Source organism: Nymphaea colorata, chromosome 11 (assembly GCF_008831285.2).
Source record: "Nymphaea colorata isolate Beijing-Zhang1983 chromosome 11, ASM883128v2, whole genome shotgun sequence".
NCBI lineage: Eukaryota > Viridiplantae > Streptophyta > Magnoliopsida > Nymphaeales > Nymphaeaceae > Nymphaea > Nymphaea colorata.
The window spans coordinates 15,117,092-15,145,084 of record NC_045148.1 but is presented as its reverse complement, the minus strand read 5'-3'; the positions used below and the strand labels follow the sequence as shown (position 1 = coordinate 15,145,084).

Below are 27,993 nucleotides of genomic sequence, written 5' to 3'. Positions count from 1 at the left end.
AGCAACTAGTTACAACTTTCACTAGATCCGAACAGCACATGGATTCTTACTAATTACCCAATGTTATACGTTTAAACTTGGAGTAATTATACAACAAGATTCTTTCATTGTAGTTCGATAATCAATAAAAATGAGAATTTTACTATTTGATAAAAGAATTTCTACTGTTTGACAAATGAATTCTGAACCTTAAAAAAGTTCAAAATATTTCTCAATGTTAAAAGGGAAGCGAAATATTTGATTGGGGTAAAGTATCACAAAATATCATGTATACCTTGGCAAAATATTGCACAAACTGGTGAAGAATTCAGAGTAAATGCTGCCAATCATTTTTCATCTTCCCAAACTTCTTAGAGTTCCAAACTAGTAACCAGAATATGTAGATGAAGAGTCAAGAGCTTCAATCATGTAGTCGGGTTGAATTGCAGGGCAAAAATGTTTGGGAGGCATTGTCAAGTTTGATGTGCTACTCTCAAACATCCTGATAACTTCCTTCATACATGGCCTATCAATCGGACTCCATTGTATGCACCACAAGCCTATGGTGGCTACCTTTCGTACCATTTCATCTTCATCTTCTCCAATGCCTTCAAACTTCTGATCATTAGAAATAGTGTCATGAATCCACTGAGGAAAATACGCTTCACTAGAAGATCCATCAGCTGGACCAATTTTTTCTTTCAACCCAACCATTGCTATCAGTAGCATTCCAAAGCTATAAACATCAGATTTATGCGACACATGCCTGGAATTGCCATAAAATAACTCGGGAGCAATGTAACCAATTGTGCCTTTGCCTTCTGTAATAGTTACACTGCTTCGGTCTTTGCAATATGATTTTGCTAGACCAAAATCAGAAATCTTTGGTGTAAAGTTGTGGTCTAAAAGAATGTTATGCGGCTTGATGTCGAAGTGGATGATTCTTTGATCACAACCTTGATGTAGATATTCAATTCCCCTTGCAATACCTAGTGCTATATCATATAACCTTTCCCTTAACACGCAATGGCCTACATCTGTTGTGTTTGTAAACTTCTCAAGTGAACCATTTGTCATGAATTCATATACAAGTGCTCTTCGAGACCCTTCAACACAAAAGCCAAAAAGGCGAACCACATTGACATGGTGGATCCTACCAATGGTGGCAACTTCATTACAAAATTCTTCCCCGTCTTTATGTGATTTTTCGATTAGCTTTACGGCCACTACTGTGCCGTTGGGCAACCATCCCTGAAAGACACTGCCATAGCCACCCTGCCCAACTTTATGCTTGAACTTCTTTGTCATCTTGATTATGTCATTGTATGTGTATCTAGTGGCTGTAAGAGTTGCGTAATCAAGCAAGAACTTCTCAACTTTTACCGGTGGATGGGGTTGGAAAAGAGAACCTGAACGAGTGAAGCAGTACAACAAACATACTAACAGAAAAATGCTGCCGAAAGCTGCTGCGCCTAGACCTGTTGAAATGAAAATGGAGATTATACTCATGGTGGTAGCCCTCGAGAGTTAAACTTTTCCTTGATGAAATGTATAGTTTACTCTTCCTTGATGAAATGTATAGTTTATCTTTCTAAGGTTTAATTCGTGGCTAAGATGCAGCAGTTAGATGTTGAGATTCGTCTGTCGAGGTGTCTCTATTTTTATATCCAAAGCTATGTTTAATTCCTTGCATATTTTCAGGTCTAACCATTCTAAGATATAAAGCAACGTTTTACCTTGACAGAGTTTGGCTGGCTGGAGATTGGGACTTGGGAGACTTAATTGGTCTGGTGCTTTAAGACAATGATCCCCATTGAACAAAAATGTGGCCGCACATAGTTAATCTATTGCATTTGAGTGTGCATGCATACATGTTATATTAGAAAAAACTGTGAGAACGTACCTATTATGGTTTTCCATTTGCTTGTGCCTCCTGCATATCAATGTAAAGATGTTAAAATTTTTTCTATGGTTGTCAATACAATCACAATTAATCTACGGGGATAACTGTAAAGAGTTCTCCCCAAATGCAAAAAACTTGTTGTATAACATGAATGACCAGGAAAGAGTACATATGAACATAAGATGGACCGAGCCAGAGATCAACTCTGGGAAAGACAATGAACATAAATAAGTGCAGAAACAGATAGCTTCATCTCGAGCTATAACAAACGTTCCCACACACGCATATATACGGAAAAGCTTAGACTCCAACTAACTTCCATGAAGATCGATGCATAGATGACGAAATTTCGGTGAAAATCAGATCCCACCCGTCCCAGGCGCAGCTAAAAGCATCAAGTTGTAAGCCATTGAATGCTATAAAAACAGAGAGAAAATTACTCATTGGCTTACCTTTGTAATCGCTCCTTTGACGGAGCAATCTTACCAGTGGCAAGCAGGGTTCATGTTCTTGCCACAATAGCTAAGATCAAACTTCCGTTGAAGACTAAATCTTCCATAGGATACAGTGAAATTTGAGAATATAGAATGTGGGACTAAAAGACTGAGAAATCTTCACCAGAAAAATTTCTATCTTTCCAGGGTCCTTTCACTATTGCATTTGAAGATGGCGATTTGGGGGAATCAAGAGAATTTGTATCCTTGGGTCCTGAATTTGGGGGGAAGGGTCGGTAGCCAAATGGTGGCCAGAGGCCCCAGGTCCCACCTATATGTTAGAAAACTCACAAGCTCCGGAGGCTTCTCTCTCCCTCTGTCTCTCTCTCTCTCTCTTCATTTTTTTTTTTTTTTGGAGAAAATAGTGACACGCCTCTCAGAAATTTTTTGATAATACCATTATGCCCCCTAAAATTTGTAAAAAAAAAATTAAAGTAGGCCATATCTAAAATGTTTTTACTGGCCTGCCACTCTTTGTGGAGCATTACACAAGTCTCTCATGGATGACAAAGAATGGTAATCTATGTTCTGCGTTCGGGATTTATACGAAGAATTGTGATGTTCCCGGGTGGAGGGCAGCCATATGGGAGAAGAGAACACTCAGAACGGAGGTGCAAACTAAGCAAAAGAAGAGAAAAAGATGCGGAGCCGGAAGACAGTAAGAAGTTGCCATGGCCGTGTTGCCCATAAACTAATTAAGGGGAAATGTTAAAAAAAAAAATTCACTAGTGTCATAAATGTTGTAATTATCTATTCCTTGTATCATGGAGCAAATTTAACTTCAATAAAGAATAAATATGGATGTCATATACCCTATTCATTGAGGGGTCACGTATTATTATCTTATGCAACACAAATCGTTCCCCAATCGATGTGCTCTACATGTAAATATTCAAAGCTTCTCAATAACATTTGACTCTTGGAAGAGAGTCATGTCAACTTTATATATTATATTCAGTTCATGCAAAATAGCTAAGAAAGTTGTGAAATAAAGACTGAAGCCGGTTAAAGAAATTGTCATTTTGGGAAAGAGAGTGGAAGAGAAGGATGGGGACATAGGCCCAAAGAGAGAGAGAGAGAGAGCTTGAAACCAACCATACGAAGCGCATGAACTAAATTAAATGCGGCAACGACTTGGCCTCCCCTTGTAATTGTCAACATGATAGATAGGGAGTTTGATGGTGTCAAGCTGTCTAAATGTTTATTATTTTTCCTTTTCATGTAAAAGGTAAGTAGGTCGTAGACTCGTAGTGATAATTCTTTCCGGAGAAAAGTGAAGGGGTGAACATGATAATAGCACTTTGTAACTTATTGGAAGTAGAAATATGAGATGGGAATATGACAAAAGGTAAAAGAAGATCGAAAGGCTCACGGTCGTTGCAGTTTTTATCGTGTAGTCCATCTCTGCAGAAGCAAACGAACTGCCCTGTGCTCGTCTTGCGCCCACAGCAACCTTGGGTTGCTTCACAGCCGGAGCAGAGCGCCGGCTGGCTCCAGTCCAGCATGAATCCACTCTTGACGGCCATCGGGAAGGTGCCGTTGTCCGGGATGCTGCCAACGCCCGAGATCAAGGGAACCTCCACGGACCTGTTGCAGACCGGCAACCACTGGGCACTCACTGAGGCCTTATCTGGAGGAAGGACGTAGGACCTCTAATATTGGTTACTCAAGCAATTAATCATAGGAAGGTTGTACGGCGACGACGTTGGCGGGGGGTAGGCGTTGGAGGAAGGAGACTGGTTGCCGGTGCAATTGATGAGGAAAAAATAGTGCGTGTTAACCGGATCCCATTTGAGGGTGGAGTTGGGATCGAGGGAGACGTTGTGGGCAGGCGCCGGACAGGGGTTAAAACCGATCTCCGTGTCGACCAGGGACAGCTTCTTGGAGTTGTACTCGATGCTCTTCACCAGGTAGACATTGCTCGGGAGGGTGAGGATGGGGTTGCCAGTGCTGCAGTTGATGCCGAATCCTTCGTATCCGCAGATCGATTGGGAAGAGGAGGGTGCCGTCGACTCGAGGTAGAAAGGGTACTTGACGATGAGGCTGCCGCATCTTGTCTGCGGGAAGTAGTCGGACAAGTTTTTGGCCGATATGGCGGCGATGAAGAAGAAGAAGAAGGGAAGCAACAAGAAGTGGCGGTGGTGGAGAGGCATGGTCGAGGACGATCGCTTTTCCATTGTAAGAGAAAGGCGTGTGTTGGAGGAGGAGGACCATAATAGTACTGGAGGATAGATAGATGATAATTTAGAAAGATAGTTAAAGGTGGTGGCAACTGGGAAAGATGCGGGGTGGCTTGCTATGCGTGGGAAAGGGGCCAATGCCTTCGCCGGCCTACACACGCGAGAGCCCATCTACACCATAATAGTTGACATGTTCTTCCTTTTCTCTACGCCCACTAGCAAACATGTGAGCCCGCAATTTCGTACTGTGGGCCTTCATGGAAGGCCGTGAAATGAACCCCCTTTGACACGCTATCTCCACGTACCTTTGGACATTGTTCGGCCATTGCTTGGCCCTACAGATTGCAGTCTAGTAATTGAACTCAAGTTTTTTACTGTCTCGCAAGGCCTGATGTAGCCTACTCAATTAATAAAGTCTGTTGGTTTTCTCAAACAACTACAAGAGAGAGAGCATTGGTCGCAGTAAAACAAATTCATGGCAGTAAAACTGTTATTATCACATGAGCCTCCTTGACATACATTCTTCCTGCTATATCAAAATCAAAACTTTTTGCTGAATTCGTGGCCCAGAACAAACTTTGAAACACTAAGCTTGAAGCCTTAAGGTGTTCAAGACAGACTCACAGAAGGTGAAGGAGTCAAACCGTTCGTTCTAATAATTGACAGAAATGCTCTTTACCAGCAGCCGGACGGGCGGTGGGTTCGACGACTAAAGCGGGCTCTGTGCTGAGTGCGAGATTCAGCCACTAAATGTAAAGTTGATTACGCTTTCAGTCTTCTTGAATTGCGACGACGAGGAACGCCTTAGCTTTTACCGGAAAAGCTTCTGATGCGAATTATTGGATTCAGAAACCACCCTCAAACTTTCAATTAACTTGAAGTGTCATCCAACGCGCACAGAAATACGTCTTAAGAAGGCATGTTTTTTTGTAAAAATGAGTGCAAACAAGAGGTTAAGCCACAACAGGAGGTGGCCGATACTCGCGGGAGATGGACCGCACTCAGAGTTTGATGAAACAAAGCATGTGGTCTCACGTTTTTCAAAGAAAATTTTCCCTAGCCAGAGAGAGAGAGACTCACGCGATGAGGACGGGGATGGGGCATCGGGCTGGTTGCAATTGACAGAATGCGCATCCTGTCTGCAGAAGCAAAGGAAGTGGTCGCCGGTGGTGTTGTATCCACAGCGCCCACCTGAGGCGGTGCAGCCGAGGCAGTCCCCCATACTATTGACCGTCCAAACCACGTCGAACCCCTCGGTCAAGGACGTCCACATGGTCCGGGCGTCGCGAGAAGAAGATGATATCAAGACGGGGAAGCCCAGCGTCGTTCGGCAGCTGGTCCACGAAGCTAAGGTGAAAGAGTCGTCAGAGAAGGCGTAGGAGTAGGAGGTAGCGCCAGGGTCAGAACACGCAGAGACTAGGTTGGAAGTGAAATTGTAGCTCGAGGAATCACCGCCGCTATAGTGGGGCACTCCACTATCAATAGGCTTGGTAGAGCATCTGAAGAAGAAGATCCCCATTGTATAATTCGTAGCGAAGCTGAGAATGGATTCACCATCGGAATTGGTGATATCGGAAACAGTGATATTCTTGGATGGAAGCGGGCACTGGTTGTTGACAACTAACAGGTTGCGGTCGATGGCCAGCTTGATGGTCTGAGTCGTGTAGTTGATGCTCTTGACAATTAACTTGAGACCCGTGGGCGTAATCAGGAAGAGAAGGGCATCGGCCTTGTCCCCTTGGCAGGTGAGTCGCAGACTTGGGATCCCACAACTTGTCCCGGGTGTGGAGGCGGAAAGGGAGAAGGGATAGTGGACGGCGATGCCATTGCAGGACGCCGGGGCGCAGTCCCTGTATTCTGGGATCTCTGCTGCTGTAAAGGATGGGTTGAAGCAGAAGAACAAGAAGGAGCAGAAGAAGAAAGCCTTCATCTGACTTGCGAGAAATGGTTCAATATCTCGACCAGGAGAGGAGCGAGTTGGGTATTGAAAAGGAGACTTCTGATCAGACGGAAGACAGCCTTGTACTGATCCCTCTTTCTTTGGAGTTCGACTCCTTTCTTTTGGTGGATAGACACCCATAACAGGAAAGATCTTCCTCTGAATTCTTAGAAAACCAAGAGAAGAGGATTGACCCGGCCGGTGACTTTGGTGGAAACCTACACTCCACGGCCTTCTTCCTGTCCGCCAACTTTCTTCTCTCACTGTACCACATTCAATTGGATAGAATGGGACTGATCAAGGGCATCTTTACAACAATTTCCACAAATTTGAATCACGACTTGGTCAAAATAAATTTTTTGTCATGATAGTGCCTCGTTGAGTGATACATTGCCAAAACAATGCTCACATTTCACCCTTTTTTTTCTCCTCCTTTCGGTCGAGGAATGTTTATTCTTGAGGAGACGATCGTCCATCTACTCGCTCGATCCATTCCGTCCAAATCCCAAGTTTACTGATAAATCCTCTTCTACTATGCAGGTAAATGTTGCAGTGCGGGACAGTTTTGGCCCTTTAAAAAAAATCGACCCACATGCCTCTCTCTCTCTCATGACATCAATTAGCTTAAGTTGGACCACATGTACTTATTCTAACATATCATTTAGTGGATTTTATTGTTGCAGGCCCGATTTTGTAAGTCCTTGCAATAATTCAAATTGCTCGACTTTGGGCAGGTCCTCCCCAAATGTGTGAGCTAATTGGCAATTAAATAAATCCATAAATAAAACATATAAATACCATTAAAAATTAAAAATGTTCATCAATCATCACCGGAGCATTTGGCAAATTAGTTTCTTAGTCGCCCGGATAATGTTCCATAGGCGTCCTTTTCATAGTAATGCATGGCCTCTAATTTCATGGCTTTATTTAATGCATGACTAGTGGAAGGCAGATATGGAATTCGGCCCTTGAGTCTATCCATTCGATTGGTTGAATATTTTTTTTAGTCGTGATTTTATTCATTTGCAAGAATTTCAAATCGCTGCCCAACTTTTGAAGTTCATCAAACAGGTGCCCAACGTTCTAAGCTCAATCTCAAACAGAAACAGCCGCCTCAAATTGATGGCTGACATGAGGTTCAAATTATTTTAACATATATTGAACGAATAGTGTATGTTACATGCCATATGCTATATATATATGTGTACATATATAAAGACTACGTAAATTAATTATGAGTTATTTAAATAGTTTAATTCATAATTTACAAGACGCTACATGTAAAACTAGCCAAACTTTTTAAGGTCAATAACATTTGTGAATAGTTGATTAAATTGACACTCATAATTGATACGCGTATTAAGCACACACGGTCTTTCAAGTTGAGACTCATAGTTGATTCCCATGGTAAGCACAAGGGAGGGAGGGGATCGAATGGCTCACGGTCATTGCAGTCTTCATCGTGCGCCCCATCGTTGCAGAAGCAAATGAACGGCTCGGTCGACGTCTTACGCCCGCATGCTCCCATGGTTACTTCACAACCGGAACATAAAGTTCTCCTGGCTCCATTCCATAATGAACACATTCTTGACGACCACTGGGAAGCTGCCGTTGTTAGGGATACCGCTGGCGCTCGAGAAGGGAACTGTTGGGATAAAAAATGCTGATAAACAAGGATTCAACAACGAAGTATAGCCCAAAACGATCATACAAGAAGTAACAAAACAACGACCAAGCAATCACAAATGCACGAGAAAATTTTTACATGGAAAACCCCTCAAAACAATGAGGGTAAAAACCACGGGGTACTACGACCCAAAACTCAATCCACTATAATCAATGATATAAGTTTTCCCACAAAGGACTACACAAAGCTAACCCTCCAACAATAATATCTCACCAAAGCTATATGAGAAAAACAAGGAAAATATCACCGATTGAATGCGGAAAACGTGGATTGAGAGGATATGCGTCTGGCTTCCTCCTTGGATCGAATCTTGCTCTAGCCAAATGCTCGCAACCTTCTCTTCCTCTCTCCTTCTCTCCTTTTCTCTTCTCCTTCTCTCCTCTCTTCTTCTCCTTCTCTCCTCTTGCTGTGCAGCCACCAAAAGAGAGCACGAGAGACCACACCTCTCCTTTTTCTTTTCCAAAAAACGGAACCCTAGAGAGAGAGAGAGAGAGAGAGAGAGAGAAAGACATACGAAAAAGATTGAGAGAGAGGGGGCACATCACGTGCCCTCTTTTGTTTTCTCTGCCCGTCACTTAAGTGACGGGCTGGATCGGGTCCCATTGAGGCTGGACCCGACCCAATAAACTCCCCCTCCAGCCTCAAGTGAGGGAACATTCATGCAAAAATGAACAAAATTAATATACTACCTTAAAGCAGTCATTCAAACTAAAGTCTCTACACATATCATGTTTCTCTTTAGGTAGAGACTTCGTCATCATATCTGCAGGATTATCATCTGTATGGATCTTATAAAGAACAAACTGCTTCGACTCTAGAACATCACGTATCCAATGATACCTTACGTCTATATGCTTTGACCTTGCATAAAAAGTAGAATTCTTTCCAAGGTGAATAGCACTCTGACTGTCACAGTAAAGCACATATTCGTCTTGACTGAACTGAAGTTCCTGCATGAACCTCTTCATCCATAGGAGCTCCTTGTTTGCCTCTGTAGCTGCAATAAACTCTGCTTCAGTAGTAGATAATGTTACACATTTTTGAAGTTTTGATTGCCAAGAAACTGCACCACCTGCATATGTCAATAAAAAACCAGATGTAGATCCCATCAATGTCTCCTGCCATGTCTGAATCTGTATAGCCAACAAGAAAAGGTTTTTCTGCTCCAAAACAAAGTGAAAAACTGCTAGTCCCACGAAGGTATCTCAAAATCCATTTAATTGCTTCCCAGTGTATCTTTCTTGGATTTGAGACAAACCGACTAACAACTCCAACTGAATGAGCAATATCAGGTATAGTACATACCATAGCATACATCAGACTACCTGTGACTGAGGCATAGAGAATCTTCTCCATATCTTCCTTTTCTGAATCTGTCCTTGGACTCTGCTTGGTGCTCAACTTGAAATGCGCTGCAAGAGGGGTGCTAACAGGCTTTGCCTTGTCCATGTGAAATCTTTGAAGTACCTTTTCAATGTACTTCTCCTGAGATAGCCATACCTTCTTCGACTTTCTATCTCGTGTGATCTTCATACCCAAAATTTGACTAGCAGGTCCCAAGTCTTTCATAGCAAAAGACTTGCTCAACTTTTTTTTCAAGCTTGAAATTCTTGAGATACTATTGCCAAAAATAACCATGTCATCAACATAAATAAACAAAATAACAAAATCATCACCTGAGAATTTCTTCACAAAGACGCAGTGATCTGAAGTAGTCTTGGTGTAGCCATACTCCCCCATAAATGACTCGAACTTCTTGTACCACTGCCCAGATCATACAAGCTTTTCTTTAATCTGCAAACATGATTTTCTTTACCTTTTTACAAGAAAACCTTCGGGCTGCATCATTTATATTTTCTCATCAAGATCACCATGAAGAAAAGCTGTCTTCACATCCATCTGCTCGATCTCCAAATCAAGACTGACTGCCAAACTAAGAACAACTCTAATAGATAACATCTTGACCACCAGTGAGAATATCTCGTCGAAGTCAACTCCTTTCCTCTGATTGAACCCCTTCACAACCAACCTGACTTTGTATCTTGGGTTTAGAGAGTTTTCATCATGCTTCACTCTAAAAACCCATTTGTTTCTCAATGCCCTCTTGTCTTGGGGCAACTCCACAAGCTCGAAGGTGTGGTTGTCGTAAAGTGACTGCATCTCATCTTTCATGGCTTCCATCCACTTTTCCTTGTGTACATCATGCATAGCTTCTTCATAGCATTCAGGCTCACCACTGTCAGTCAACAAAATATATTCATGTGCGAGATATGTAGTTAAGGGATGTCGCTCCCTCATAGATCTTTGCTGCCGATCTACATCTGAGGAGGAACCCTCCAAATTATGATCGTCACCTTCGTCATCTGAATTAGGAATATATGACATGTCTACTTGTCATTCTCTATTATGTATCTGTCCAATATCATCATCTGGCACTGCTTTTGAAGTATTCTACAAGGGAATAAACTCCACATCAACTGACAAATAGCTGTTATGAGAAGAATCCTTTCCTATTTTCTGAATATCCTCAATATTTTGATCTTCAGCAAATACCACATCCTCGCTTCTGACAAGCTTCTTCTCAACTGGATCATACAATCTGTAACCAAATTGATCATGGTCATAACCCAAAAACACGCACTACCTGCTTTTCGATTCCAACTTCGACCTCTCATCCTTTGGTATATGCATAAATGCCATGCATCCAAATACACGTAAGTGCTCATAAGATACATCTTTCCCATACCAAACTCTGTTAGGAACATCACCATCCAAAGGAACATGTGGAGACAAGTTAATCACATAAACAACAGTATGTAAAGCTTCACACAAAAAAGAATCAGATAACTTAGCTTCAGATAGGAGACATCTAACTCTCTCCATGAGTATCATGTTCATCCTTTCTGCCACGCCATTCAATGGAGGAGTCTTAGGTGGAGTCTTTTGGTGCTTGATGCCATGAGATCTGCAATACTCATCAAATGGACCAATATACTCTTCCACATTATCGTTGCGAACACACTTTAGTTTCTTTTCAGACTGCCTTTCAACCAGTGCATGAAAGTCATTGAAAACACCAAGGACTTGGTCTTTCCTTTTCAAAGAATAGACCCAAACTTTCCTGTAAAAATCATCAATAAATGTAACAAAATAAAGTGCACCACCATGTGAACTTACTTTCATAGGACCGCATACATCTGTATGAACCAACTTAAGTGCTTCTGACTTTCTGGAAGGTGGATGACTCTTGAAAGAGACCCCTTCCCTGCAAAACAATGACTGCATTTGTCAAGTTCATCACTCTTTACATCTTGTAGAAGATTCTTCTTGATCAAGAATTGCAGTCCCTTGTCACTCATATGTCCCAGCCTCCTGTGCCACAACTCAATAGATTTCTCATCCTGTGTCACATGTACCATGTCTCTGAAAATTGATGCCTGCATAGTATAAAGATTATTGTTGCATCTCTTGCCTCGAGCAATAATCAAAGAACCTCTAGTAAGCTTCCACTGACCATCATCAAAAATGTTGTGATATCCTTCTTCATCGAGCCTTCCTACAGAAATAAGGTTCAGATGCATGTCATGTGCATGTCTCACATTTGTCAGCTTCAATAGAGCTCCATTCGCATTCTTCAGAATGACGTCGCCTTTGCCTGCACCGTGAGACAAAGAACCATTACCCATTCTCAAAGTGCCAAGATCACCAGAAATATATGAAGAGAAAAAATCCTTATGGGAAGTAACAGACCTGAACCACTATCAACAAGCCAACAAGTATCGTCTCTGGCAACATTAACCATGTTAGCATCACAAACATTTCATGTTGTGCAGCAGCTGCGACATTGTCATCTCGGTCATTTTTATTCTCCTGTTTCTCCCCAATTTTATTCTCCTTCTTCAGCTGGAAGTAGTACTTCTTTATATGTCCTTTCTTTCTACAGTGGTGGCATTTCAAATTCTTATATCTCGATTTGGACTTGCTTCTGCTTTTATCTCTGCCCCGATCACTCTTGAATTTACTCCACACCCTGTTCTCTGTGAAAAGAACCTCTGTCTGAGAAGAGCAAGCCTGAGATTTTCTTCTCATCTCCTCATTGAGAATACCTGACTTAACAATCTCTAAAAAAACAATCCCATTAGCTGCAGAGTTAGTAAGCGAGACTCTAAATGTCTCCCACGAATCAGGCAAAGTAGCAAGCAATAATAATCCCAAAATCTCATCTTCAAATTTAACGCCCATACTAGATAACTGACTAATGACCCCCTGAAAATCATTTAGAAAATCTGACACTGAACTGCCGTCCCTGAATCTCAAATTCATCAAATCTTTTCAGAGGAAATAATTTACTACTTCCTGTTTTGGAGGCATAAAGATTTTCTAATTTTGCCTACAAACTACATGCATGATTTTCATCTTCGATATGATTATAAACATTTTCATCCACAAAATGTCGAATGAAACCACAAACTTGTTCGTGTTTAAATTCCAATTCCTCGTCAGACTTAGAATCAGGCTTTTCTTTGGCAAAAACTGAGAGGTGCATAGCCTTCACATATAAGAGATCTTTCATCTTATTTTTCCATAGACTATAATTAGTCCCATTTAGATTAATTATACGGCTAGCACCAAAATCAATTTTGTTATCCACCATATTGGCTCTGATACCACTTTTTTGGGATAAAAAATGCGGATAAACACGAATCTACTATACAGGACCCAACAACGAAGTATAGCCCAAAACGATCATGCAAGAAGCAACAAAACAACAACCAAACAATCACAAATGCACAAGAAGATTTTTACATGGAAAACCCCTCAAAACAATGAGGGTAAAAACCACGGGGTACTACGACCCAAAACTCAATCCACTATAATTAATAATATAAGTTTTCCCACGAGGGGCTACACAAAGCCAACCCTCCAACAATAATATCTCACCAAAGCTATATGAGAAAAACAAGGGAAATATCACCGATTGAATGCAGAAACCGTGGATTGAGAGGAAATGCGTCTGGCTTCCTCCTTGGATCAAATCTTGCTCTAGCCAAATGCTCGCAACCTTCTCTTCCTCTCTCCTTCTCTCCTTTCCTCTTCTCCTTCTCTCCTCTCTTCTTCTCCTTCTCTCCTCTTGCTGTGCAGCCGCCAAAAGAGAGCACGAGAGACCACACTTCTCCTTTTTCTTTTCCCAAAAACGGAACCCTAGAGAGAGAGAGAGAGAGAGAGAGAGAGACGTACGAAAAAGATTGAGAGAGAGGGGGCACATCGCGTGCCCTCTTTTGTTTTCTCCGCCCGTCACTTAAGTGACGGGCTGGATCGGGTCCCATTGAGGCTGGACCCGACCCAACAGGAACCACCACGGACCTGTTGCAGACCGACAACCACTGGGCGCTCAATGACGCCTGATCCGGAGGAAGGACGAACTGGGACGACGTTGGCGAGCGGAAGTTGCTCGAGGAAGATGATGTTAGGAGCAACACTAACTCTTCTCACGTACTCCCAACAAGGGGTTAGGAGCAACACTAACTCTTCTCACGCACTCTCAAGAAGGGGTTAGAAGCAACAAGGAAGAAGACAAAGATTTACGTGGTTCAGAGCAATAATCTCCTACATTCACAGCCACACAGATCTTTACTATTCACTAAGATATGAACACAGATACTTTCAGAAAAGAAAAAAAGACAAAAAAACTGAGGCCTTCCTCTCAACATAAGGATTAGGGTGAAACTCACATTTGTATAAAATGGATCTACGGTATTGCATATGAGTGTCTAGTATAGATCAAGTTCTATACAGATGACGGGCTTTTGGTGTAATCGATGAGGAAAGTGTAGTTCGTGTTAACCGGATCCAGTTCGAAGGAGACCTTATGGCGAGGCGCCGAACAGGGGTCAAAATCGATCACCATGTCGACTAGGGACAGCTTCTTGGAGTTGCAGTTGATGTCCTTTGTTGGGAGGGTGAGGATGGGCTGCAGATTGTTTGGGAAGGGAAGGAGTTCGTCGAGTAGAGGTAGAAAGGATACTTAACGGTGAGATTGCCGCATCTTCTCTCCGGCCAGTAGTGGGACAAGTTGGCCGATATGGCAGTGATGAAGAAGGAAGGAAACAAGAAGAAGATGAGAAGGATGTGGTGGTGGAGAGACATGGCAGACGACGATGGCTTTAAGAGTTACTCAACAATCTAACTAAGGTCATCCAATCCAACATGAGGTGATAAACATTTTAGTTACTTAGTATTAGTTCATGTATTTTTCTCATTGTTTTTCTCTCAACCCTCCATTTGCTTACGATGGATGATCTTAGTTACATGGCTGTGACACTCTAGAAATATTAATAGTAGAAAAGATTATTTTTTTTTTACAAAAATAATTTGAACTAAAACATGATTTATGAAATTGGTAGAAACCAGTTCACTTGTAAGTGACCAAAACCAGACCCATTAGAATTAATTATTAAAGTATTTTTTCTACAGTCTAACCTTATTAATATGATTTTAAGAGTGATATGGTGAGAAACAAATTGTTAGTTAAGTCATTTTTACTTTAATAATGTTTCTTTAATAATAAAAAAATCAAAATCTTGATAAGCGGAAAAGATCTTTTTTTTTTTACAAAAATAACTTGAACTAAAACAATAACTATTAAGAAGTTCACATTTTGTTAAAACACTATTTAACAAGGTCTGGTTTCTCTCTCTTACCCAAGCGGTAAGTTATTTACCAATTACTATATAAATAGAAGTTGGTAAAAACTAGACATGGCAGATCATTGATCAACCACTAATTGCACGGGTCAATTAATCCATCAGCAGGTTACCTGTAATTAGAAAACTATTGAGAGGTAAAATGAAATTTTGAGTATAATAATGTCTTTTTAATGCAGTTGGGCATGGTCAGCAGTTCAAACCTAGTATCACTATTACATTTAATTTTTATTTTAAATTTAAAAATTTATATTAAGAAAGTTTTGTTTTGTTTTAAACCGAGTTTTGTTTAGATAAATATCTTACATCTAATGTCCATACACGTAGAAAGTTCTTTTTTGGATTTGGTTTTAAAGTCGGACCCATATTCGGATGTCAATCAAAAAATCTAATTTGGATCAAATTCAAATTATAAATTCAGATTGCGGGTTCAAACATGGTATAAATTGACACCGTCCGGCCAGCTCCCTCGCAACATTCGCCCGTCGGCATGCAACGGAAATTTGGGGACGAACGATATGTGGTACTAAAATACAACACGGCACAATCTTCACCAGAGAAAAAAAAAAAAATCTGGCTTTCCTGGTCCCTTTCTAGGACCAGGACCAGTTAACATCATTAAGGGTGCGTTGGATGTACCCAGAAAATAAATCCATGCACTTTTTTAACATAGAAAAAATTTCAGGAATAAGGTTGGAGGAAATTTTTTCACACCCATTCAGGTTGTATTTGGTAAGTGCAAAAAAAGTCTCTACTAAATATTTCAAGTGTTTGATAAACATGAAAAATTTTATTCGATAAAATTTTAAACCAAGAATTTTTTTTTTTAGGTGGAGGGAAAGTTTTTTCCACCAATTCTAAGGATCCTACTTGCCAACTAACTTAATACCCATGCCTTAGATGGGACATACAGTTTGTGGAGGTGGCCAGACATGCTATATAAAAATTAACTGGGAAGGCCGATATGTCTTTTCTATATATACACATATATATAAATCGTACCGATTTACTTGTTCAATATGGCCGATTGTGCAGAGTACGCTGTTCATGCTGACCAAAAAGAACTGGGCAGCTTAAACTTGGTTAAACCAAGTGACTTGATCGTGTCGATGGCCTATTTCATATCGAAAACTACATGCTTAATCCATACCTTCAATCGGGATATATAAATGTGAGCATATCGGACGGAGAAATATTTGCTCAATTATATGTGATAATGGCCACTTGCAAAGTAAGAGATTGACTAGCTAAGGAGGATCATTCATCTCAGCCATTGACATTATTAGCAACCAATTACGACTTTCACTAGATCCGAACAGCACATGGATTCTTACTACTTACCCAATGTTTAAATTTTTGCACTCAGTAATATTAGTAGTTATACGTTTGAACTTGGAGTAATTAAATAACAAGATTCTTTCATTGTAGTTCAATAATGAATAAGAATGAGAATTTTACTATTTGACAAATGAATTTCTACTGTTTGACAAATGAATTCCGACACTTCAAAAAGTTCAAAATATTTCCCAATGTTCAAAGGGAAGCGAAATATTTGATTGGGTGAAAGCATCTCAAAATATCATGTATGCCTTGGCAAAATATTGCACAAACTGGTGAAGAGTTCACAATAAATGATGCCAATCATTTTTCATCTTCCCAAACTTCTTAAAGTTCCAAACTAGTAACCGGAATATGTAGATGAAGAATCAAGAGCTTCAATCATGTAGTCGGGTTGAATTGCATGGCAAAAATGTTTGGGAGGCATTGTCAAGTTTGATGTGCTACTCTCAAACATCCTGATAACTTCCTTCATACATGGCCTGTCAATCGGGCTCCATTGTATGCACCACAAAGCTATAGTGGCTACCTTTCGTACCATTTCATCTTTATCTTCTCCAATGCCTTCAAATTTCTGACCATTAGAAATAGTGTCATGAATCCACTGAGGAAAATACGCTTCACTAGAAGATCCATCAGCTGGACCAATTTTTTCTTTCAACCCAACCATTGCCATCAGTAGCATTCCAAAGCTATAAACATCAGATTTATGCGACGCATGTTTGGAATTGCCATAAAATAACTCGGGAGCAATGTAACCAATTGTGCCTTTGCCTTCTGTAATAGTTACACTGCTTCGGTCCTTGCAATATGATTTTGCTAGACCAAAATCAGAAATCTTTGGGGTAAAGTCGTGGTCTAGAAGAATGTTATGCGGCTTGATGTCGAAGTGGATGATTCTCTGATCACAGCCTTGATGTAGATATTCAATTCCCCTTGCTATACCTAGTGCTATATCATATAACCTTTTCCTTAACACCCAATGGCCTACATCTGTGATGTTTGTAAACTTCTCAAGTGAACCATTTGCCATGAATTCATATACAAGTGCTCTTCGAGACCCTTCAACGCAAAAGCCAAGAAGGCGAACCACATTGACATGGTGGATCCTACCAATGGTGGCAACTTCATTACAAAATTCTTCCCCATCGTTATGTGATTTTTCGATTAGCTTTACAGCCACTACTGTGCCGTTGGACAACCATCCCTGAAAGACGCTGCCGTACCCACCCTGCCCAACTTTATGCTTGAACTTCTTTGTCATCTTGGTTATGTCATTGTATGTGTATCTAGTGGTTGTAAGAGTTCGGTAATCAAGCAAGAACTTCTCAACTTTTACCGGTGGATGGGGTTGGAAAAGAGAACGAGTCAAGCAGAGCAATAAGCATGCCGACAGAAAAATGACACCGCAAGCTGCTGCGCCTAGACCTGTTGAAATGAAAATGAAGATTATACTCATGGTGGTAGTACTCAGTGTTTAGCTTTTCCTTGATGAAATGTATAGTTTACTTTTCCTTGATGAAATGTATAGTTTATCTTTCTAATGTTTAATTCATGGTTAAGATGCAGCAATTAGGTGTTGAGGTTCGTCTGTCCAGATGTCTTTGTTTTTATATCTAAAGCTATGTTTAATTCATTGCATATTTGCAGGGCTAACCATTCTAAGATATAAAGCAACATTTTACTTTGGCAGAGTTTGGCTCGCTGGAAATTTGGACTTGGGAGACTTAATTGGTGTGGTGCTTTGAGATAAAGATCCCCATTGAACAAAGATATGGCTGTGCATAGTTAATTTATTGCATTTGCATGTGCGTGCATATATAAGACTGAGAATGTACCTGTTATGGTTCTCCATTTGCTTCTGTCTCCTGCATATCAATGTAAAGATGTTAAATTTTTTTCTATGGATAGTCAATACAATCACAATTAATCTACTGGGATAACTGTAAAGAGTTCCCCCCAAACTCAGAAATCTTGTAGTATAACATGAATGATCAGGGAAGAGTACAGATGAACATAAGATGGATCCAGCCAGACATCAACTTTGGGAAAGACAATGAACCTAACGATCCCACACACGCCTCATGCACCGCTCCAGTTGTGAAAGGCACCCTTCACTGGACCTAACATTTGATCCGGTAGACTAAAATATATACGGAAAAGCTTAGTCTCCGACTAACTTCGATGAAGATCGATGCATAAATGATGATGTTTCGGTGAAAATCAGATCCCGCAAGAAGTCTACCCGTCCCAGGCGCAGCTAAAAGCATATTATATATGATTACCACAAGTTGTGAGCAAATTACTCATTGGCTGAAGTGGCAAGCAGGAACCATGTTCTTGCCACAATAACCAAGATCAAACTTCCGTTGAAGACTAAGTCTTCCATGGCGTAACTGGGGATATAGGATGTGGGGCTAGGAGACAATATGAGAAATATTCACCAGAAAAATTTCTTGCTTTCCTGGGTCCTTTCACTATTGGATTTGAAGATGCTGATTTGGGGGAATCAAGAGAACCAGAAGCCCCAGGTCCCACCTATACGTTAGAAAACTCACAAGCTCAGTAGCCTTTTCTCTCTCTCTCTCTTCTTTTTTTTCCTTTTTTTTTTTTTTGGAAAAAATAGTGACACCCCTCTCAGAAATTTTTTAATAATATCATTACGACCCCTCAAAATTTGTAAAAAAAAAAAAAAATTTAAAGTAGGCCATATCTAAAATGTTTTTACTGGCCTGCCACTCTTTGTGGAGCATTACACGAGTCCCTCATGGATGACAAAGCATGATAATCTATGTTCTGCGTTCGGGATATGAGATATTAAACCTAATGGGGAAAGCTTTGGTTGAAGATTAAAACTCGGGCTAAACCTTGACCGACATGGATACAAAGAATTGTGACGTTCCCAGTGATAATTCCTTGCGAAGAAAAATGAAAGGGTGAACATGAAAATAGCACTTCGTAAGATATTGGAAGTAGAAATATGAGACGGAATATGACGAAAGGTAGAAGAAGATCGAACGGCTCACGGTCTTTGCAGTTTTTATCGTGTAGCCCATCGTTGCAGAAGCAAACGAACTGCCCTGTGGTCGTCTTGCGCCCACAGCAACCTTGGGTTGCTTCACAGCCGGAGCAGAGCGCCGCCTGGCTCCAGTCCAGCATGAATCCACTCTTGACAGTCATCGGGAAACCGCCGTTGTCCGGGATACTGCCAACGCCCGAGATCAAGGGAACCTTCACGGACCTGTTGCAGACCGGCAACCACTGGGCGCTCAATGGCGCTTGATCTGGAGGAAGGACGTAGGACCTGTAATATTGGTTACTCAAGCAATTAATGATAGGAAGGGTGTACTCCGACGACGTTGGCGAGGGGTAGGCGTTGGAGGAAGGGAACTGGTTTACGGTGCAATTGATGAGAAAAAAATAGTGCGTGTTAACCGGATCCCATTTGAGGGTGGAGTTGGGATCGAGGGAGACGTTGTGGGCAGGCGCCGGACAGGGGTTAAGACCGATCTCCGTGTCGACGAGGGACAGCTTCTTGGAGTCGTAGTTGATGTTCTTCAGCAGGTAGACATCGCTCGGGAGGGTGAGGATGGGGTTGCCAGTGCTGCAGTTGATGCCGAATCCTTCGTATCCGCAGATCGATTGGGAAGAGGAGGGTGCCGTCGACTCGAGGTAGAAAGGGTACTTGACGATGAGGCTGCCGCATCTTGTCTCGGGGCAGTAGTCGGACAAGTTTTGGGCCGATATGGCGGCGATGAAGAAGAAGAACGGAAGCAACAAGAAGAGAAGAAGGTGGCGGTGGTGGAGAGGCATGGAGGATAGAAAAGCGTGTGTTGGAGGAGGAGGACCATAATAGTACTGGAAGTGGAGGATAGACGATAATTTAGAGAGATAGTTAAGGTGGTGGCAACCGGGGAAGACGCGGGGTTGGCTTGCTGCGGCGCAATGACTTGGGGTCTTTGGTTAAGGAGTCAAACTGTCCGTTCACCAAACGGGCATAATAATTGACAGAAATGCCCTTCACCAGCAGCGGGACGGGCGGTAGGTTCGACGACTAAAGCGGGCTCGTGCTGAGTGCGAGATTCAGCCACTAAATGTAAAGTTGATTCCGCTTCTGTCTTCTAGAACTGCGACGACGAGGAACGCCTTAGCTTTTACCGGGAAAGCTTCTGATGCGAATTATTGGATTCAAAACCCACCCTCAAACTTTCAATTAAGTAACTTGAAGTATCATCCAACGCGCACAGAAATACGTATTAAGAAGGCATGTTTTTTTGTAAAAATAAGTGCAAACAAGAGGTTAAGCCACAACAGGAGGTGGCCGATACTCGCGGGAGATGGACCGCACTCAGAGTTTGATGAAACAAAGCATGTGGTCTCACGTTTTCCAAAGAAAATTTTCCCTAGCCAGAGAGAGAGAGACTCACGCGATGAGGACGGGGATGGGGCATCGGGCTGGTTGCAATTGACCGAATGCGCATCCTGTCTGCAGAAGCAAAGGAAGTGGTCGCCGGTGGTGTTGTATCCACAGCGCCCACCTGAGGCGGTGCAGCCGAGGCAGTCCCCCATACTATTGACCGTCCAAACCACGTCGAACCCCTCGGTCAAGGACGTCCACATGGTCCGGGCGTCGCGAGAAGAAGATGATATCAAGACGGGGAAGCCCAGCGTCGTTCGGCAGCTGGTCCACGAAGCTAAGGTGAAAGAGTCGTCAGAGAAGGCGTAGGAGTAGGAGGTAGCGCCAGGGTCAGAACACGCAGAGACTAGGTTGGAAGTGAAATTGTAGCTCGAGGAATCACCGCCGCTAAAATCGGGCACTCCCGTGAAATTAGGCTTGGTAGAGCATCCGAAGAAGAAGATCCCCATTGTATAATTCGTAGCGAAGCTGAGAATGGATTCACCATCGGAATTGGTGATATGGGAAAAAGTGATATTCCTGGAGGGAAGCGGGCACTGGTTGTTGACAACTGGCAGGCTGCGGTCGATGGCCAGCTTGATGGTCTGAGTCGTGTAGTTGATGCTCTTGACAATTAACTTGAGACCCGTGGGCGTAATCAGGGAGAGAAGGGCATCGGCCTTGTCCCCTTGGCAGGTGAGTTTCAGACCAGGGACACTACAACTTGTCCCGGGTGTGTAGGCGGAAAGGGAGAAGGGATAGTGGACGGCGATGCCATTGCAGGACGCCGGGGCGCAGTCCCTGTATTCTGGGATCTCTGCTGCTGTAAAGGATGGGTTGAAGCAGAACAACAAGAAGGAGCAGAAGAAGAAAGCCTTCATCTGACTTGCGAAAAATGGTTCAATACCTCGACCAGGAGAGGGGCGAGTTGCCTACGGAAAAAGGAAAGCTCTTAATCAGAAGGAAGACAAGCGCAAGCCTTGTACTGATGCCTCTGGCTTTGGAGTTCGACTTCTTGAATTTCTGTCGGTGGAGTGACACTGACACCCATAACATGAAAGACCTTCCTCTGAAGCATTCTTAGAAAACCAAGAGATCGATTGGAGGATTGTCCCGGTCGGTGACCGTGGGGGCAACCTAAACCTCAAGGGCTTCTTGACCGCATTCAATTGGATAGAATGGGACTGATCAAGGGCATCTTCACAGCAATTTCCACAAATTTGAATCACGACTTGGTCAAAATAAATTTTTTGTCATGAAAGTGCCTCGTTATATATAGACAACTAGCAAAGACTACATCATATATATGCGTTCAGTATGACTCAAAGCCTGGTAAATTTTCGGCCAACCATTGATTTTCATTCCCCGACAATTAGAGTGTGGGCCACCAAGCTAGAGGGTTGGAATATTAAAGTGTTCAAGTAGCTAGCAGAAATCACTGTTGTGAAAATCCGCCTGAATAAATCGGATCGGTGGCAAATTTATCAATTCACACGCTGATCTGCAGTTACCTCACGTGATACAGTATTCATTATAAAATATTTTATGTTTTTAATCTTTTTTGGTAGATCTTTTCATTTTTGTGGTAATATATTACTTGGCAATTCTTAGCCGATTCAGCTGAATCACATGGATTCACAGCTGACGAGGTTCAAATTATTTTAACATATATTGAACGAATAGTGTATGTTACATGCCATATGCTATTCAGCTTTTGCTATTTCCAAAATATTTTAAGTTTTTTTTTTTACAATTACTTTTGTGCATTTTTTGTTTTCTTTCAAAACCTAGTAAGTTTTCTTTCAACCGTTGACTTTCTAAGAGTTATTGCCTGCCAATTAAAAGTAGGGGCCACCTTGCCAGAGGGTTGGAATATTTAAATGTTCAAGTAGTAGAAAGAAGTGTTATAAAAGTCCGCCAGAATAAGTCGGGTTGGTGGCAAGTTGATTTAGGTCACATGCTGATCTGAAGTTGCCTCACCTTATACACTATTCATTATAAAATATTTTTATGTTTTTTAATTTTATTTTTTTGAAGATCTTTTCATTTTTTTAGTAATATACATGGCAATTGTTAGCCGATTTAGCTGAATCACATTAATTCAATTCACCAGCTGACATGAGGTTTAATTTATTTGAACCTATATTCAACGAATAGTGTATGTTACATGCCATACACTATTCATCTTTTACTATTTGAAAAATATTTTTAAATTTTTTTTTTCGTTCATTTTCTCAATAGACAATATGTTTGTCAACTCATAGCCGATTCTGTTGAATCGCTGAATCCTCACAGTTCACAACTTCATTTGATGTACCTTCGATTTTTAACAATACTACACATTATAAGGTCAACAGTTCAACATCTAGTCTGTCTCCACTCTGTTGGCAGCAATAGTGAGAATCTTAATTCGATAATTCGATTGATTGGGATGCATTTTAGAGTAGAAAGCATTGATAACTAAGTGAAAGGACTAATGGTTTTAGTAATGAATTTCTTAGTTTTAACTAAAATACGCTTCACTGGAAGGGGCATCCAAGGAACCATAGTGCATGCTTAGGGATTTATGGTTCACACGTAAAACATGGTACATGTTCTCAACCCAGCCACATAAAGGCGAAGCGGTGCCCTGTTCTTCCACGTCTCAGATAAAGGTGACAGTTTTCTGAAAAAATGGCAAACATCTTGTAGAATCTAAAAGTGATGAACAGTTTTAACATGGTAATAAGGGCAGGACAAAAAATATTTGATTTGGGAAAAAAGATCTCCGACTAATATATATACACTCCCACAAAACATTCCACAAAACTGGTCAAGAATTAATGCTGCCAGTCGTTTCTCATCTTCCCCAACATCTCAAGTTTCAAACTAATAGCCCGGAACATTCAGATGTAGACGAAGAGTCAACCACTTGAAACTCCGGTGGATCAACTACAGGGTAAAAATGATTGGGTGGCATTGTCAAGCTTGATGTGCTGCTTTCCAACATCCTGACAACTTCTTTCATACAAGGCCTATCAATTGGATTCCATTGTATGCACCACAAGGCTATAGTGGCTATCTTTCTAACAATTTCAGCTTGTCCATTTGCAATGCCTTCAAATCTTTTATTATTAGAAAGAGTGGTATGAATCCATTGAGGAAAATATGCTTCACTAGAAGCTCCATCAGTGGGACCAATCTTTTCTTTCATCCCAATCATTGCTATCAGTAGCATTCCAAAGCTATAAACATCAGTTTTATGTGAGACATGCCTGGAATTGCCATAGAATATCTCAGGAGCAACGTAACCGATTGTGCCTTTGCCTTCTGTAATAGTTACAGTGCTTCTCTCCTTGGAATATGATTTTGCTAGACCAAAATCAGAAATCTTTGGTGTATAGTCATGGTCCAGAAGAATGTTGTGTGGCTTGATGTCAAAGTGGATGATTCTTTGATCACAACCTTGGTGTAGATACTCAATTCCCCTGGCAATGCCTAGTGCTATATCATGTAATCTTTCCCTCAACAAGCAATGGCCTGCAACTGTGGTGTCTGTAAACTTCTCAAGTGAACCATTTTCCATGAAGTCGTAAACAAGTGCTCTTCGAGACCCTTCAACGCAAAAGCCAAGAAGGCGAACCACATTGACATGGTGAATCCTACCAATGGTAGCAACTTCATTACAAAATTCATCCCCATCATTATATGATTTTTCCATAAGCTTTACAGCCACCGGTGTGCCATTGATCAACCATCCTTTATAGACACTCCCATACCCACCCTGTCCAAGTTTATGTTTGAACTTACTTGTCATTCTGATTATGTCATTGTATGTGTACCTTGTGGTTGTGAGAGTTTCGCAATCAATCAAGAACTTCTCAACTTTTGTTGGTGTACGGAATTGCAAGCATCCATTTTCTGCATGAGACCTTGAACAAGAAATCCAAAGGGATCGAGTTATGAAGAACAGTAAACATGGCGTCAGAAGGCTGCCGACTGCTGCTAGACAACCTGTTGAAATCAAACTGAATATTACACTCATGGTGGTAGTACTCGAGAGTGGTTAAAACTTTTCCTGGATGAAATGTACAAATCGTCAATCTAAGATATCAAATCTAGGCTAAGATGCAAAAGTAACGCGTTGAAGTTTATCACTGTTGAAATGTCTTTGTTCTAATCGATCATTTAGGGCTACCCTTGTACCAATGTATGAAGGTAACGATGCCTAAAAACCAATTCTGTCACTGGCATAAGTGCCAAATCGGCGAACACAGCATGGTTAATTTGCTAAACACCAATATTCCATGTGTGTGTGTGTGATAGGGTTGTTCTTTTGCATCTGCATGAGGTTGTAAAGGAAGTTGTGAGAACGTACCAATTATGGTTATGATATTTCTTGAGCGTCCTGCATATAAAAGTAAAGATATATTAAAAGCTTTCAATGGATAGCCAACACGACAACTAATTTACGAGGATTAGGTACATTAAATGTCAAAAAAGTAGTATTACTAAGTGAATGCCAGAATGAAGGGCCTGTTTGGTAGGAAGGGAAAGGGAGAGCAATCTCTCATTTGTTTGGTTAGCTAATTAGAAATGAGGGAAAGGGGCAAAAGGTGTTTGGCTACAAGGGGAGGAAAGGGAGGAAAAAGAAAGAAAAGGAAAGGGAGGGATTGTTTAGTGTAAATCCATTTCCTTCCAAATCAGACGGATTGAGAAGGAAAGGAAAGAAAGGTAAGTGGAAGAGTTTTTTATTCCCACACTACCCCTCTTTTTCTTTCCCTCATTTCTAAATCCATGTGCTATTTAGTCTTTTTTTTTTCATTCCATTCTTTTCCCTTCCCTTTCAATCCAAACAAACTTTTTAATCAACTCTTTCCATTCCTTTCCATTCTATTCATTTCTCTTCCCTTCCCTTTCTTTCCCTTCCCTTCCCATTCCCTCCCTTTCCATCCCTTCTTTTCCCTCCAACCAAACAAAGCTTAAGAGGAGCGTTGGGATGTACAGTTGAAGGGCAAAAGAATAGTGATCTTTACCAATTACTGTTCTGATGTCGAGTGCATCCAAATGAAATTAAGGATAGAACACATAGAATTTATGGGTTTGGCCATTGGATATGGCCGACCGTGCAGAGTGCGCTGCTGATGATGCCATCCATTTTCCCAAAGCTGGCATTATAAATGAGACGAGATTGTGCATATTTACACGCCCGAGAAATGGACGTTCAACAAGTTTATCAAACATTGATTTTGATTAATTTCTTAAGACTTGCCAATTGGCACATATACTTTCAAGCTCTTTTATAATCTGAAAGATTCGGGCAATTTGAAACCCCCGACGCCAATTTCTCAATCTAGTTGGATTTTAGGAAACCAGCGCAAAGCTGGCGGAGCTGACTAGACTGCTTGTATATATTAATTATGAGTTATTTAAGTATTTTAATTAATAATTTACAACAGCCTACATGTGAAATTAGCTAAGTTTTTAAGGTCAATGACATTGTGAATGATTAATTAAGTTGACACTCATAATTGATAGCACAGTAAGCACATGCGGCCTTTTAAGTTGGGACTCATAATTAATACCTAGAGCCCATTTGAATTGTAAATGCCCAGACCATTTCGGTAAGGGGCAAAAAATGTAACTCCTAAATTTGTGATAAAAGGTATTTTAAACAAAATGTGAAACACCCTAATGTGTCTATAAAAACTAATTTAATATAAATCATGTTTTAATTCAAGTTATTTTGATAAAAAAAAATAATGTTTCTACTATCAAAATTTTTATATGAGAAGAGTCGTTCACTTTTATATTATAAAAAACATTATTAATGTAAAAAATAATTAATTTAATATTTGTTTCTCAATAAGTTGTTCTTAGAAATCATATCTATAAGATTAGATTATAATAAGAAATGATTTACTAATTATTTAATGGGTCATGCGTGTATTCACCAAGTTTTTCTACTATGCACATACGGTCTATAGATTATCAGCATACTTGTTGATTTTCTTTTTCTTACTGGGTAACAAGTAGGTCTGACTCCTAATTCTTTACGAAGAAAAATTAAGGGTGGACATGATAGGCAATCGTTAAAATGGAAATAGAAATGTAAGGAAAGGGAGGCGATCGAATTGCTCACGGTCATCGCAGTTTTTATCGTGTAGTCCATCGTTGCAGAAGCAAACGAACTGCCCTGTGCTCGTCTTGCGCCCACAGCAACCTTGGGTTGCTTCACAGCCTGAGCAGTGCGCCGGCTGGCTCCAGTCCAGCATGAATCCACTCTTGATGGCCATCGGGAAGCCGCCGTTGTCCGGGATACTGCCAACGCCCGAGATCAAGGGAACCTTCACGGACCTGTTGCAGACCGGCAACCACTGGGCACTCACTGAGGCCTTTTCTGGAGGAAGGACGTAGGACCTGTAATATTGGTTACTCAAGCAATTAATCATAGGAAGGGTGTACTCCGACGACGTTGGCGGGGGGTAGCCGTTGGAGGAAGGGGACTGGTTTTTGGTGCAATTGATGAGGAAAAAATAGTGCGTGTTAACCGGATCCCATTTGAGGGTGGAGTTGGGATCGAGGGAGACGTTGTGGCCAGGCGCCGGACAGGGGTTAAGACCGATCTCCGTGTCAACGAGGGACAGCTTCTTGGAGTCGTAGTTGATGTTCTTCAGCAGGTAGACATCGCTCGGGAGGGTGAGGATGGGGTTGCCAGTGCTGCAGTTGATGCCGAATCCTTCGTATCCGCAGATCGATTGGGAAGGGGAGGGTGCCGTCGACTCGAGGTAGAAAGGGTACTTCACGGTGAGGTTGCCGCATCTTGTCTCCAGGCAGTAGTCGGACAAGTTTTCGGCCGATATGGCGGCGATGAAGAAGAAGAAGAAGGGAAGCAACAAGAAGAAGAGGAGAAGGTGGCGGTGGTGGAGAGGCATGGTCGACGACAATCGCTTTTCCCTTGTGAGAGAAAGGCGTGTGTTGGAGGAGACTGCCGAGGCTTAGGGTGAGGGCAAGAGACACGGTTGGTTTGCTGTGGGTGTATATTAATTAGAGGTATTTTAATTATTATACAGCCACATGCATTTTGTACAAGGTGAAGCCACATTTAAGCGAAGCGGACTATGGCCTGCTAAAATCCAATTAATTAAGGGACTCCTTAAATTACATGGACCGCCTGAGCCGGTTGAATTTCCTGCAGATACAGAAGAGAGGTGCAGGCTGACATACTGCGTAAGAAGACCGGATTTCATCGGCTGTCATCATTTCTTCTTTCTTATGGTCGTTCTAGCGTCTCTGGACTCCCAACCATTCTTTTTGCTGCTTTGATCAAAACAGTCCCTCTAGATGAGCCCTACATGTAACTCTTAAGCACAAGGTTTTTGAAGTTTATACAC

General features: G+C 41.5%; 1 protein-coding gene across 9 annotated transcripts; it reads right to left on the bottom strand.

Moving 5' to 3' along the window:
* Positions 1-306: 306 nt before the first annotated feature.
* LOC116263508 (rust resistance kinase Lr10-like) lies at positions 307-27,993 on the bottom strand. Of its 9 annotated transcripts, none has more exons than XM_050080544.1 (4): positions 27,020-27,993; positions 3,749-4,026; positions 1,883-1,912; positions 307-1,457 (listed from the first exon to the last, which is right to left on the bottom strand). In XM_050080544.1, the coding sequence occupies exons 1-4, from the start codon at positions 27,532-27,534 to the stop codon at positions 364-366; spliced, it is 1,917 nt and encodes a 638-aa protein (XP_049936501.1). In that variant the 5' UTR covers positions 27,535-27,993; the 3' UTR covers positions 307-363. The 9 variants fall into 9 exon arrangements, with proteins under 9 accessions (XP_049936501.1, XP_049936502.1, XP_049936500.1 ...); XM_050080545.1 differs by lacking the exon at positions 27,020-27,993 and adding an exon at positions 19,456-20,342 and having other exon boundaries at positions 3,749-3,953; XM_031643242.2 differs by lacking the exons at positions 307-1,457; positions 1,883-1,912; positions 3,749-4,026; positions 27,020-27,993 and adding exons at positions 16,325-17,652; positions 18,063-18,092; positions 19,251-19,528; positions 20,652-20,775.

What these genes read in the sequence shown, in the direction of transcription:
- LOC116263508 (XM_031644039.2), bottom strand. Translation starts at nt 6,636, where the DNA reads ATGGGTGTCTATCCACCAAAAGAAAGGAGTCGAACTCCAAAGAAAGAG. An exon ending in CCCATCCCCGTCCTCATCGC is followed by an intron (nt 1,913 to 5,636) that starts GTGAGTCTCTCT and finishes ATTGATATGCAG; the next exon opens with GAGGCACAAGCAAATGGAAA. An exon ending in CAAATGGAAAACCATAATAG is followed by an intron (nt 1,458 to 1,882) that starts GTACGTTCTCAC and finishes TCATTTCAACAG; the next exon opens with GTCTAGGCGCAGCAGCTTTC.